The sequence below is a fragment of the Brienomyrus brachyistius genome, chromosome 9 (genome assembly GCF_023856365.1).
Source record: "Brienomyrus brachyistius isolate T26 chromosome 9, BBRACH_0.4, whole genome shotgun sequence".
NCBI classification, from domain to species: domain Eukaryota; kingdom Metazoa; phylum Chordata; class Actinopteri; order Osteoglossiformes; family Mormyridae; genus Brienomyrus; species Brienomyrus brachyistius.
The window spans coordinates 3,430,294-3,445,544 of record NC_064541.1 but is presented as its reverse complement, the minus strand read 5'-3'; the positions used below and the strand labels follow the sequence as shown (position 1 = coordinate 3,445,544).

The 15,251-nt window shown below is 46.2% G+C and overlaps 1 protein-coding gene across 2 annotated transcripts in view; it reads right to left on the bottom strand.

The window, feature by feature from the left end:
* Window positions 1-15,251, bottom strand: part of bcam (basal cell adhesion molecule (Lutheran blood group)) — a 38,093-nt gene that overhangs the window by 12,212 nt on the left and 10,630 nt on the right. For both annotated transcript variants that reach the window (XM_049024288.1, XM_049024289.1), the window contains exons 2-3: window positions 1,996-2,123; window positions 1,397-1,616 (exon numbers count right to left, since the gene is read on the bottom strand). In XM_049024288.1, the coding sequence (XP_048880245.1) occupies window positions 1,397-1,616; window positions 1,996-2,123 (348 nt within the window). The remainder of the gene's footprint in view (window positions 1-1,396; window positions 1,617-1,995; window positions 2,124-15,251) is intronic.

Genomic DNA, 15,251 nt, shown 5'->3' with positions numbered 1-15,251 from the left:
TAACAGGGTGGGACACTCACAAAAAAATGAACACTGACATGGCGGGGTATTCACAGAAAAACAATAAACACTGTCCACTGACATGGCAGGGCATTCACAGAAAAACAATAAACACTGTCCACTGACATGGCAGGGCATTCACAGAAAAACAATGAACACTGCACACTGACACGGCTGGGCATTCACAGAAAAACAGTGAACATTGTACACTGACAGGGCTGGGCATTCATAGGAAAACAATGAACACTGATAAGGTGGGGTTCTAACAGAAAAGCAATAAACACTACTCTGACAGGGTGAGGCACTCAGAGGAAAAACAATGGACACTAACAAGGTGGGGCACTCACAGAAAAACAATAAACACTGACAGCGGAGGGCTCTCACAGAAGAACAATGAACACTGACAAGGCAGGGTATTCACAGAAAAACATACCCTTAAACATAAAACCATGAACACACAACATTGATGTTCACAGGGAGAGAGGTAAAGAACATGCATTGGTTACAGTGCGTTGTCGCACCCACCACACAACAAACCACCTCAGGGATTAGAATCTGAGTGCAGCCATGTGGCAGGTGATATCTCAGCACCACACTAGTCCAAATGGAGGTTTTTTTCCAGTGGCTGGAGTGCCAATCCTACCACCAATCCCCAAGTTACTCTTTGTAAGTCAGAGAAGCTCCTTATTGGGCTGGATGTAGATTAACATTATACCCAGGATGAAGTAATTGCAGGTTAAGGGCCTTGCTCAAGGGCCCAAAGGAGTAGAATTACTCTGGACATTAACGGGATTTGAACCAGCAACCTTCCAGTTACTGGTACAGAGCCCTAGCCTCAAAGATACCACTCCGTCCCAGAGAGGGCCACTCATAAAAAAACAATGATCACTATTCACTAATCACTAATGATTACAGGGTGGGGCAGTCACTGAAAAACAATGAACAATGTACACTAACAGGACAAAGCACTCACAGGAAAAAAACACACTGTACACTGACAGGATGTGGCACTCACAGAAAAACAATGAACATTGGACACAGACAGGGCAGAGTTCTCACAGAACAACAATGAACACTGAACACTGACAGGGTGGGGCACTCACAGAAAAACAATGAACACTGAACATTACAGGGTGGAGCAATCACTGAAATGAAATGAGCAGAATACACTGACAGAATGGGGCTCTCACAGAAAAACAATGAACACTGAACACAGACAGGATGGGGCACTCACAGAAAAACAATGAAAACAGGGGAATGACAGGGCAAAACACTCACAGAAAAACAATGAACACTGAAAAGGCGGGGCACCCACAGAAAAACACTGAACACTCACAGGGTGTAGCACAGCAACAATGAACACTAAACACTGACGATTACATGGCGGTGCACTCACAGAAGACACTGAGCTTGGTAGTTGCCTCTCCGGTCCCAGAAATGCCTGCTGTCACCTGGCAGTGAAAGCGCCTTTCGTCTTCTACCCTCACTGGAGAGATCAACAGTGAGTTGTTCTGCCCCATGGACACCCGGCCCGAGAGCTGGTTGCCCTCATCAATGCCCTCAGGCATGCCTGACACAGTCCTGAAGGCCACCCGCTTTCGTGATCCACCCTCCTCCTAAGAAAACACAGGAAGAAAAATTTAAATGAATTATTCATGCCCAGCTATTGTTTTTAAATGTTCTTTTTAAGAATCATTCCCAACTGCACTGGAAATCATTGGTGAACATTATAGAACACTAAGAATTTTAGCAATCTAATTTGTGTTTTGCTGTAGGGGATTGTGATATTGGCACATAACAGGAACATTACAGAAACGACACTGAAGCAGCTGGTATTAGAACAGGAACTCATGGAAAATGTGAGAGTGAAAAAAGATAGGAAGTTATTTAAACATTTAAAAAAAATGCTATGGGGGATAACAGAAAGGGGTGGGGCATGTGAAACAACAGCTACTCAGGTAGCCAAGGACACGCTGGCTCTGGCAGGTAACTCACAATGAACCATTCAATGAAGGTGTTGCTGTGGGTCACCGGCGAGCTGAAGGAGCAGGGCAGGATGGCTGTCTCTCCTTTGATGGCGTCCACTTTGGAGGTCACTGTCACCATCACTGAGCACCAGCAGTCTGGAGAGGGACAGGGGGAGCAAGGGGGTGAGTGGTGTCTTGTGGGATCTTAGAGGGCAAGACAGGAATGGTGGAGAGTGTGTGAATGAAAGACAGAATGTGGGAGAGAGAAGTGGCCAAACCTTCTAGGGTCATAAAGAAATGTACGCTACCCTAAAGTAGCATCAACACAGATTAAGGTGCTAAGGACGCCCCAGAGACCTGAAGCACATGGTCCATTGCATTATGCGTATTGTGCTCAGAACAGGTAGCTGGCGTGGTTTTTAAAGGCTCAGACTGAGAAACTGAGTACACTTCTCGTATGTGTGCTCTCACACTGCTGGGGTATTTATCCTGAAAACTAAATAGGCAAAAGACTATATTTGGGCAGCTTTTCTGGGTAGAGGCACCTGCAGATCGACCGTAATTTGCGCTGTAGAGAGCCTGGGAGAGAAACCTGCCTCAGAGCAATTTGTTGAAAAACAAGATCTCTCTTCCCACACTCCAGCTCCTGCTGTGAAATCCTGTCCCTGGGGGGGGCACAAACGAGGAATGAGAGGTGCTGCTGTTCTAGTGCCAGTATCTCTCCTCAGACACGCCTTTCCTCTTTCGATTCCATCTCCTTCTGAAGGACGGAATGGTATGGTGACCCCTCTGGCTCCCACCATACACATCCCTCGCCGCCAAAGCAGCCCGCTCCCAACTGCCATGGTGCCATCCCTTGTGTTACAAGTCCTCAGAGTGGCTCAGATTCAGGGGCAAGGAGACAGGTCAAGAAGACAGGGTGAGGAGATGGGGAGACTAGACAGGGTGAGGAGATGGGGAGACTAGATGGGGTGAGGAGATGGGGCGAGGTTGAGTCCCCTGTGAAGCAGTGAGAGCTTACTAAGCACTTACATAAGCAGAGGCTTTGATCAGTTTGGGGAGATCAGGTGGGCTGGATCAGAGTGACTGCTAAGGGCATGTCTCTTGTGCATGGGGGTGACTGCTCTGTGTCAGACCACAGATTTGTTCGCACGGGGGATGGGTGGGGGCTATATTTACTAAGCAGATAGTTGTGGTCAGGGCTAAATCGGGTCGCGCTTGGAGCGCCTGCTTCCTGGGGTGTTTTGCCTGCAGATCTCAGGGATCACTGGCAGTGTGTGGCACTTTCTGGTCAGCTAATAAAGTGAGTTTTATTGAACTCTGTTTGTAACAGATGAGATGCGCACTTGGTAGGCAAGTTTTTTTTTTTTTTAACCTTTATTTAAGCAGGTTAATCCCATTGAGATCATAGATTTCTTTTACAAGGGAGACCTGGCCAAGAAAGCAGCAACACAACCACAACAAAACAACACATCCATGAACACATTACAATTTGCTCACTTAAAACACTTGCATGCAGACAAAGTAGATTGCAATGATATCACCATGGCTTTAAAATCCTTCAATGGAACAAGGGGGGGGACAAAATTTAGCCCTGTCAATCATATTAAGTGGCCATAATTCATGGGTTATTACTGAAGTAGATGTGGTGTGGTACATTCTGCTAGAGATTATTCGTGGTTTAGTGGGTGTCGGCTTTTAGGAAAAACTGCTTCAATAAACCAGTGCAGAAAAGCAGCTAGTGGTCAGTCTGCTATACTGAGCGAAAAATAATGTTTCGGCAGCTTCAATCGATACAGTCCAGTTACTGTCTTGCATTGAAAAGGCTGTTCCTGTCTGATCTCCACTTCAACTTTGCAAAGGAATTTATGGTCATTTGACAGACCAAAAGACACCTCCTGTCGTCACCCTCGCGTGAGTGGGAACGGCAAACAGGGCTGTGCTGGGGGGTATTTCAGAGCCAGGGCTGTGTATACATGTTCTGCCACGTGGGTATGTGACATTCCTTGGGTCGGTCCAGTAACGTGCCCTGCATCGTCTCTCAGCAGTGACTGCGATAATAGGGAGGTTTTGAAGAGATGCTAAGTTTGGATGGGAAATGAGGGCTGAGAAGAACCAAAGTCCTTGAGAAAAAAGTGAGGCACTATTGATACCAGACCCTGAGCTAAATGCTGTGTGTTCTCCTGAAAGGCACACAAAGTTAATGGATGCCAATGGGAGCGGCACACGACACAGATGCGGCGACTTCTCTGGCCGCCCGTGAGGCCCACCTCTCCCACCACTCCCAAATTCACCCCAGGAGCAGCTGTGCAGACAGAGAGGGGCAATTAGGTGATAATTAGTGCCCCCTCCGTCCAGTCTCATCCCACAGCGGGGGAGAGGGGAGCTTTCGTTAACCAACGAAGGGTGGATAATCGGATTTCTATGAAGAAAGGGAGAGAACGGGGGCGGGGGGGAAGGGCGAGGGACAGATGGGGATGAGACAGTCTCACTGTGACCCGCAGACGCTCTGACAGACTCTCATACTGTGTGCGGAGTGACACGCTTTCATGTGAAACCACACGTGCACTATTCACAGGCAGAGTGAGACGTGCGATGGCGTGCACTCACACTCACACACAGCGTTTTCAAATATCAAACGGATCCACCCCAATCCATACTGCGGCTTCTCACTCCCAATAAACCAACAGAACCTCTGGGAAACTAAAGGCGGCTTAAATTTAATATCATTAAGGCTGAAACTGCCTTCATTATTAATAGCTATTATCTTGTTTGCTATCCTTTAATGTTTCCCGAACAATTGCACACCCTCAACCCTGTCACAGGATAAACAGAGACTTACTGCTGCCTCATTGTTGAAGGGTGCCTTCCATTGTTAAGGCAGGAGATACAAGCTGGCATCAGATACAAGAATTACAAGTGCGCTTCTCTAACCATTAAGACACCACTGCCCACGTCTACAAGCAAATGAAGTGGATCAGCAGGTTTCCTTAAGGTGCTGACAAAATAAACAAGGACCCCTGAGGGGACACACAGAACCCCAGGGCGCGGAAGGCAGGGAGTGCAGAAGGTGAGGAACGGGACATACGGAGGCCAAGGGTGCGGATTCGGGGGTGTGAAGGGCATGTGGCAGGGCACGAAGAGTTCCGGAGTGCGGAGGGTGGGGAGTGAGGTGCACAGAGGCCAACGGCGGGGAGTGAGGTACGCGGACACAGAGAGCGGGACCTGTGGAGGTCAGAGGTGCGGAGGATGGGGAACAAGGCATGCAAAGGTTGGAGGTGCCGGACACGTCAAGGCTGAGGGTACAGATGGAAGGGAGTGAGGCATGCGAAGGCATGGAGCAGGACATGTGGAGGCCGAAAATGCAGAGGGTGAGAAGTGAGGCACACAAAGCCATCACAAGGGGGCTGTCATATTACTGCCAGGTCATCTTATGTAAGGCCCCCCTGCACAGCACCACGTGTTTGGAGAAGATGTATGGCAGGACTGGGCAGGTGCAGGGGTGGGCGGGAGTCACACTGGGCACGTTCGGCCACAGAGGCCCCTTGCCGCACGGTGGCACTGCGAGTCTCAGAGACGGCGTGACGGCCACCTGTCTGTCGGCACCCCGTGATCAGCAGCTGACAGGTGCTGTACAGCCCAACAGCTGCATTAGAGCACATTGCCGTGACGGAGAGAGCGACAGAGACAGAGAAAGAAAGGAGCGGCCCGTGAGGAGTTTATTCCAGGCCCCCGCTGGTATCTTTATATGCAGCCTTTCTGCAGTCATCTATCAGCGTGTCTGCGTTGATTTGACTCTGCTATTTTTGCAGCATCCGCTACATTCGCTTCTCGCCAACAAGGGGGGTCAAGTTGGGCAGAGGACAGGAAAGCAGCAGGCGGACAGAGAAAGAGCTGGGAGCAGAGATGAGCCTGGGGGGTGGGGCGGGGCGGGGTGGGGGGGAGAGACTGGTGTGAGGGGCAGGAGCAGATGCAGGCAGCCCGGGCGGGGGTGAGGGTGGTTTAAGTTTGGAGGGTTTACGTCTCGATTTCAGCAGTGTGCCTACACAGTGGGAAACCATCACTATAAAAACCATTTTTAAAAATTATCTTCTGCTCTGGAATCTTGGAATGAATCATATCAGTCCCCATGTGCTGAAATGCGGTAATGTGCCCAAAGATGTAGGAAGAATTGTGAAACGCTGACATTTTATCTGAAAAGTCGTTTACACTGTTAAGAGTATGGCATGTTAAAGGGCGGAGGGCGGGGGGGGTGGGGGGCATTCACACACAGGCTAGCGGCTCAGTGGACCCAAACATTTTGGCAGTAGCGGCTGGCGTTCACCCCCATCAGTCGAGAAGTGACTGCTTACTGAAGCACATCTGCCAGGCAGCTGACACAGGTCACAGCCGACAGCTTGTATATAGGCTGCCTCTTTAACGTTTACATATTTATTTAATTTTGTTGTATTTAATATGAAGCATTTATCTTTGAAATCATACACTCCCAATAAACTGCACTTTGAAGCAAGCAACTTCCTTTAATACAAATTCCAGTCTTTTCCAAATACACATTCTTCTTGACAAGCTCTCATATCATCATGATACTTCACTTCTCTCTAAATATGGCTTTTGCAATAATACTACATTTGCAAAAATATGGCACACCTCATGCTCAAATGACCCGGTCAGCAGACACACAGCTACCAGCAGCCGTCAAGTGTGAAGTTCAGTCATCCCCCTCCACTTTGTTCCACAAACATTCCTAATTCGAAAATCCAGTTCACTTGGCTACAAGATCAGAGGTCAAACCCATTCAACTGTGGCTCCTGCCTGTATACGTCGTCACATGAAAGGGGAAACGTGAGGAGAAAATACTGACAAAGCAACTGGCAGAGAAAGAGGCAAAGGCTACGGAATGCTACCAGCAGGCAAACGACCTACCACACACTGTAATAAGTAATAAAATTAAGTATTAAAAATCAGGAAATGGACTGAGGCTATGTTATAACCGATACACTCCCTGAATCGACGTACCAGAGAGCGACATGTTATTACACCGAAGGTTTAAAAGTCTTTTAGGATTGAATGACTAGCTAAATAAATTTGTGGAGCATTATGGGTGTAATGCATCATCGTGAGAAATACCGAGTACCCAACTTGCTGACAGTTTACTTATCTACTCATTTCACTAAAACATAGGATGCTCCAATTAAATGATTTCAAACAGGCTGTTCTATTGATTCAGCCCAACAGAACTCTGAGTCACAGTCTCTTCCATGGACTCTTCTAGAAGAAAATAAATTACTTTTTATTCCATCCTGAGCAGCCAGCTCGCAACTAAAGTTACATAACCTAAAGCCCTGCTTAAAACTGCTGAAACCACTGCCAAAGAGCATAGACAATCTGCTTCATCACATTCAGCGTCGGATCTGTCTATAGGCCACTATTTTAATCAGACACCACATATATTTTGAATGTTGGGCCTGAAGGGGCTATGGAAAAACTCATATCTGAAAGAGAAAATGAAAAAAAGAAGACTCCAATTGGGGAACATGACCAAAGAGACAGAGATGTGTGAATATTTGATGTTTGGGGACAGTGTTCTGACTCCCTAATGATGGCCAGTCCTTGCCATCCTGCCATCTTGCCACCTCTGCCATCCCCGTTGATCATAAATGAGCTTAACAATGAAACAGGGACAGTGAAAAGGGCCAGGTGGAGATAGGGAGGAAAAAGAGACATGTGACTGAGCCTCAGGCTGTGAATACCCCCAACTCTCACAAAATAACAAACAGTGAGGGGTGCCAGTCAAAAGCAGAGAAACCAGAAGACATTAAGTACAGAGAGATGACATCACACCTTCGCCGACCACGCCCGAACAGGTAACGGACATTCCATCTCCTAATCGTGCACATCTGTGTTACAGGTCACATAGCTGAGCTGCTGGGACTCTCGCCTCATTGCAAAGTCTAGTCTGTCTGCCCATGTCACGGTCTACGTGCTTGTTTGGGTTTCGGGTATGACCCTTGGCTTGATTACCCCCCGATTTCTTTGTTTTCAGCTAATCTACCTCTGCAGGGCACTTGACTGAGATCTGGGAATAGCAATTTGGCTTTCAGAATTAAAATCCGCAACTGGATCCTGACTCGCAAATTTCTCGTCTCCGTGACAACACTAAGGTTAAATGAGAAGATGAAACGAGAGAGAGAGAGAGAGAGAGAGAGAGAGAAAGCTTGGGACTCCACTCAATTCCCATCTGCCTTTCTTTCATTTACTTTGGCAGAGCAGTGCTCATAATAGGAGAAAATGACAAGCACTGCGTAGAGAGGCAATCTTCTCAGAAATGCCCCTAATGTCAGTCCCATAATAGAAATTTCAAATCAGCCATCAGCTGTGCATTAACAGGCAGGTGAGGGAAACAGGCAACTGGAACAGAGACGTGCTACATGGGACACTCAGGACGGCCACTTTCTACCCACTTACACATGGGGTACTCACATGTCTCAGACAAGACATGGGGGCATCTGTTGTGCTACTTGAGTTGCTTTGTTGGGGGGGTGGGGGGTAATGTGAGTAAGGGCGGGAAGAGCAGTAAAGTACTGAGTCACAAGATTAATGGCGGAGCCATGTCACAGCGACATAAAGACTGCGGCTAATCTCGCTAAAAGGGTTAGGGCATGGAGCGCTGCCACTGTCACTTTCCCTCCCTGCGCCCACGCACACTTGTTTCTGGCCTCACTCTACCCTCCCTCAAGATGTTTTGTTCCATATGAAATTGACTAGCGTCCAGCAAAAATGCTACAGGCTGAACGATGTCAGAAACTCAGAAACAGCGAGCGGACTTGCCCCTCGAGTCAGTGATAACGGCTAAATGTCTGCCGAACCCTGTTCAAGGGAGCACTGAAGTGAATTTATATATTCCACCGCTTTCCTTTTTTCTGCTTTTCAATTTATTCATGTATCAGGAAAGGGCATCAGCTGTCCCTCGAGCCATATGAAAAGGCTCACTGCAGCTGCCTACAGCTGAGTTTTTGCACATTGTAAGGAGAATCGGCATTCCTCAGAGTTTGGCAACTTCCAAAACACGGGTCCATCTGTTTTACTCTGGTCGAAAAAAATGTGTCCGTTATGCGAATACATTTTTTGCATAGATTCGGCCTCGCTGGACATTCCCTGGCTCCTCCCCTCCCAAACTATTTATCTCAGCCAAAGGCCCCTGAGGCCCTTCCTCTCCCCAGCTCCCTCTTTACCCCTTTGTACTTTGCTGCTCTTTCCTGTCCATTCGTACTGTTTCCTGTCCGTTCCAGTCCTTTTCTGTCTGTTCCTGTTCCTTACAGTCCATTCCTGTCCTTTCCAGTTCGTTTCTGTCCATTTCTGTCCATTCCTGCTCTTTCCTGTCCTTTCCAGTCCTTTCCTGTCGGTTCCTGTCCTTTCCAGTCCTTTCCTGTCGGTTCCTGTCCATTCCAGTCCTTTCCTGTCTGTTCCTGCTCTTTCCTATCTGCTACTGTCCTTGTTTGCTGTGACCCCATTTAATCAGTAGGACCCGTTGACACTCCAGTTGCGGCCAGGCTGTGGGTCTTCAATCTGCTGAGTGACTAAAGATGCACAGCGTGCAGACACAATAACTGCCCAAGGAGGGGCGACCTGATTCTCAGATGGCGAGGTGCTTTTTTGGTACAACAAAGGGAGCTGTTGGCCATGGGCACTTGGTGAAAGGCCAAGTCGGCTTTTAATGAGAGTCCCAGATGACATGTTATTAATGCCCCACCCCTTTGCAAACACGATTCCAGATTTCAAACACATCACAACGTTTTTCATGACAGATTCCCTGTGGGGCACAAAGCAACCTGAATCTACCTGAGCACATTGACCCCTCTGACAGGAAGCTGAAAATGTGGCCCCACCACTGACTGCTAATTGTTGGTTTTAGTAGCCAACAAGCAACAGAAGTGCCCCCATCTTCTCATGGAAGCCCAAACCACCAATAAGGCACTACTGAAGCAGACCAATGGGATTGAAAAAGGAAAAAGACACTTCAATAAACCTACTGATAAGTTCTGTGACTGTATCCCTCCTTCACTGACATCTTTTATACAGATTTCACAACCAGCTACAGGCAATAAATAACTGCGAGTAACATACCATTCTAAAACAAAATGACATTTCCATTCTGACTTAAACAAAGTACGTAATAACTGTAACACTGTAGCTTCTAATTATTGTTACATTATAATAATTTTTACAAAGTAGAGTCAAAGGTAGCCTCCAGCTATAAATTTATCTGTCAGTTAAAATACTAAATCTGTAGTCTAGGTGTGTTTTAAGGGCCTGCACGTCAGACACAGCGACTCATCAGTGAGGTAAATTCTGTTTGGCTTTTAATCGGATCACAGTTACCTGTGAGGCCTGACAGTGTGAGACAGAGTTTCTTTGGCTGCAAAAGGAGGGAGAAGGGAAATGAATGGGCGCCGTCCGAGGGGAGGGGCCAGCAGGGTAGTCACTGTGCATGGACGAGTGCACACTTTAGAGGCACCCGGCAACCTCTAATGTGCTCACAAGCTGCCGCTCTGAGCAGCCAGCCTGCCCTGCCATACCACCATAAGCCCAGCCACCCACCCCTTCCACCTTTACCAGTCTCAATGCAAAACACAAGACGCTCGTATTATTATCATGGAGAGTATGTCTGTGCCAGATAAACCTACTGGAACAGCAATGCTAAGAGCATGGAGTGTTTCTGAAAAATTCCTGCTAACTTCCCCCCTCTGTCATTGAAGAAAATCTAATTTCACTTCTCCAGGCAGTCCTATTATATCCAATCTTCTTTGTGACCCAGTGCTGCCAGAGCGCCTCTTCCAGGGCTGCTGCCTGCTGCCTAACCCCCCATCTATGTCTGTCTACCCCTCTGAGGTTTTATCTTTCACATTTTGAGACACAGAGCTGAAGATATAGGTTCCTCAGCACTTGCCATACCGAAACAGAGAAAAGTCGTCTGTCTGGATCTCCACTCGCAGCCTGCCCTGCTGATGCTGTCTGCTGCTCCCCTCCAACTTGCGCCTTTAGCCCATTACGGAAGATTAACTCGCAACGCTTGGATGCAGCTCAGAGAATGTACCGGAAAGAGTCACATACTGCTATATGAACCGGCATGTCCTGACTCTCACCTAAATGCACACACGCTCACAGGTGAGAGCATCAACATTTCTCAGCAAGTGAAAATCTATAGCTTTACTGCATAAATACACATAAAACAGAAAAACTGATAGTCAAACTTTTAAAGCCATTAGAAACTAACCCTAACTTGTTCCACTGTAAAATCTTGCCACAGGTCTGGTTATCGCCTCTTCACATCAAGATCAAATCAATATATGGCAAAGAGACGGTGGGAAGGCTTCACTCTTAGAGCCAACCTCACATCAAAGGAGTACGTGCTAGAGGTGAATGCTAGGCGCTACACATCAGTAAACTTCAGGTATTCTGGCTAAACAACACTGACCAAGTCACAGGTCTTAACAGCTAAGAAAAATGCTGGAGTATTTTTATCATTCATTTGAGTCAACCAAGCAATGTCTAGGACAACCAATGACTGGGTGATCCTGTCTACTAGTCATCCCTCTGTCCCTGTGTCTCATTTGCTTGTAGTTACAAGTCGTAACAACATTATCTTACATGTTTTAACAGAAATGAAAGGGGTCTTAACTCCTTGCTATTGCCCAGGTCATCTTTCATTTGCACATGACACAAATGCACGTTCCTCGCTAACGGAAGTGTGCTGGGTTGTGTCCTTGTACGTGTGCTTTGTACGTGACATACGACACACCAGCTTTCTGCAGTTTCCATCTCACACAGATGTGACTGCTGCTCATTGACTATTTATGCAAAAACAGAGGACATGCAAGCACTACAGTCTAATGTACCCCCCCCCAGCCTAATTATTTCTATAATAATACACCTGTCCCTCTCTTTCATTCTGTACCCACAGGGAACAAGGAGGGGTGAAAGAGGGACGGGAAAGAGGGTCAGAAAAAGCGCCTACATATTCATGAAAATCACCCCCCCTCCCCAACCACACTCTTCCTGTTTCCACAGGGGATTGTCGAAGGGAAAATGGAATGTTACCACGGCGACAGACCAGCGGCAATCGTCATAGCTGGACAGACAGATTACTGTGAAAGAAGGGAGAAACTGAGAGGGACAGAAACAGAGGAAGGAGAGAGGTTTGGCTAAGGTCAGGTCAAAACTGTGCAAATGGGACCAGCAGGATTCCTTTCCCAGTCATATCACTATTGATTGCATTTTTGGCAATTCAGCTGCGCTGAAGAAGTTAATTTACACTCCATTTCAGAGACAACAAAACAAAAGAATTCCACGAACACTGACTCTACTAAACCAGTACTGCTAAAAATACTTCCATAAGTGCCTGAACATTGTAATCACTGTAGCTTTCATTGTATTAGTTGTGATAGCAACCTCTTTGAAGCTAGACAAATATTGCCAGAGGGGAAAAGGCCTTGAAGCAGAATGACAGATATTAAATATTATTAAGCGGTTCTGTAAGTTTCTGTTATCTATACAGCTTCTCTAAGACAAAAGCACTCGTAAAAAAAACCAAGGTTGCAAATAACATACTAAGAAAAGCTTGTTTTCTCACAAATCATCCGATGAATGTAACTGGAAAAAAACAGAAGCATCTCAGAAAGTGCTGTTCTTTATTAGTGCCGCCCGACAGACTTAAGGTGAATTTGCGAAAACAATCCTGCGTGTCTGAATCAGCACGCCACCACCCCCAGACAGCAATCAGCTTTGGGGATGAAGGCCAGTGTCAGTGGGAATTTCAGAAATCCGAGAAAGACATAACAATACAGGTCTCAACCTGCAGTGCCCAAAAGTAGGAAAGATGTGGGATAGCAGGAATGACAACGGACACGGCAGGACAAAACAGGAAGAGTAACCCTGTAAAAACTACAATCCCCAATGGGTAAATAGACATGTAAGTATGACATGATCATCTAGGGTTGGATAAAATCTAAGAATTGCTGGATAAATAAATTACATTCAATGTTCAACACAATGTTTGTGGTTTTCATGCCATAATGGCTCACCAAATCTAGCACTGAAATACAGCCAATGAAATTTGTGATGTATTCCACAGTCCCCCTGTCAGTGTAGGACATGTAGAGAGGAAAGAGTGGACAAATGTCACTTATGTTGATAGAAGAAGTGCACATTGACACTAAGTGCATCATGAACTCATCATTGTGTATTTATCTCTACTCTTGTTCCCTATAATTCCAGTAATGTACAGGAGGAGAGGTAGGGTTGGGCGAGCCTTGAAAGATAGCATCAGCGGTTCCTCTTAATCCTGCCCAGTCACCTCCTCAATGGTCCCCTAGCAAACAGACCTCCAGTTCATTTCCAGGGTAACAGGCCTTCCTCCGATGGATGAATTGTGCCAGCAGTGATTCTCAGAAATGCTCCTTTCTCTTACACAACACAACCCGGAATTCCTCTGAGAAAAAAATGCATAATATGCAATAACTACACGCTAAAACAGTCATAACCTATGCAGAGATTAGCATCCACAGATACCCACATACTGTGGACATTTACAGCACACTGTCAACCTGTCTTTTCATGAAAACATTCATGTAATGCTTATCAGTTATGTTACTTTTATTCCTCAGATAGTTACAGAATGGGCTCAATAACATTAGCGTATCTTCCTTCTCCTGTTTTACAAATTTTTCTTGCTCCCCTTAACCTATTTTTTTACCTAAGCTTAAAAATATGAAAATATTTTATCACACCGGATCAAGGTGACTTGATGGCTCTGGAGCAGATGGTGAACCAGGCTACTGAGATAAAGGTTCAAGATGGATGGATAGATTCAAGAAGGGCGGAAAGGTCAAAATGGGTGGAAAGGTTCAAGAATGGTAGAAAGGTTCAAGATGGGCAGAAAGGTTCAAGAAAGGAAGAAAGGTTTATGATGAGCTGTAACAGTCCAGCAGAGATACAGGCAGAGCTGGGTAGAATTGTTCAAGAAGGCCCAGTAAACAAAATAATGCAGCTAAGTGACCATAACAAGGAAGCAACTGGACTGAAACACATGCCTTCATCAAAGCAGAAAGGGATATGGCAGAAAAAACATTTGTGACTGATGGTGACTTTGATCATAACTTAAAATACTACCTTGGTTGTCTTTGTTTTGGATGACATCCAAAAGTATATTCCTTGTATGTAAAAATACCTGGCAGTAAAAAATTCTGATTCTGATACTTCTTAGAAGGTGAGTATGGATCCATAAGATTGAAGGCACAAGAAACCAGAAAAAGGCAGGTGACAATGAAAAGTACAGCCTAAGAGGGTTTCTGTTTCATTGAACAAGAGCAATAAACTATGTTTAAATTAGGAGTTGACAGTCCTGTTAGCTGAAGGAAGCAGGAATGGGAGAACCATTGAAAAACAAGAAACAGCCCTGATTTTGAAAAGTTACTAAAAGCTTTGTAGCCCCACGGAAAGCAGCTGTGCTGGTCAATAGAAGAAGACGAGCAACAGGAGACAAGGCTAAGGCTGTATTCTCACTTCCTGTAGCCAAAGAGAAAGCAGAAAAGCAGATACATAGAATAGGAAAGGTATAATGAAAGAGGAAACTGGGGAGCTGAGGAGGAGCAGCCTGTCAGTGACTAGGAAAGACTGTGGAGGCTGCAGCAAGGCACCTCATGGAGAAGGGTGTTTTAATGAGGAGACCACACACACACACACACACACACACACACACACACACACATAGAATCAGCCATGGACTGGAGGCATCACCTAATCATCCTGAAGCCCATGAAGAACATGCTCCATTCATAAAAACCCGACAAAAAAGACCCAAAGTACAGCACAGCCACCAACCACCCTCCTCCCCCACCCCAAAATGACACTGCAGGGCAGACTTTTCAGGGAAGGGGACGGTTCAGAAAAGGTATGACTGGGAGGGGTGGGGAGCTCACTACGTGCCCAGACAGGTACATATGGGGGGAGGGGGCAGCAGGGCTGATAGTTTATGACTAAACACCAAGGTTTGTGGAAGGTTAAAATATGAATATGAAGGGGTAAAATATGAGCTACCCCCATATACAGGAGTGTAAGGATGTAGGCGCAGGTTTTTTTTCCAAGTTGCATCCATATGAATTTATATCATCCTTGCAAATTCAATGCTAGAGTTTAAGCTTATAGGTTAATTATGCCATGCGAAATATGCCTTTGGCTACACTCCAACAACCCCACTAATGCAGAGAGACTTGGATGGGATGTTCT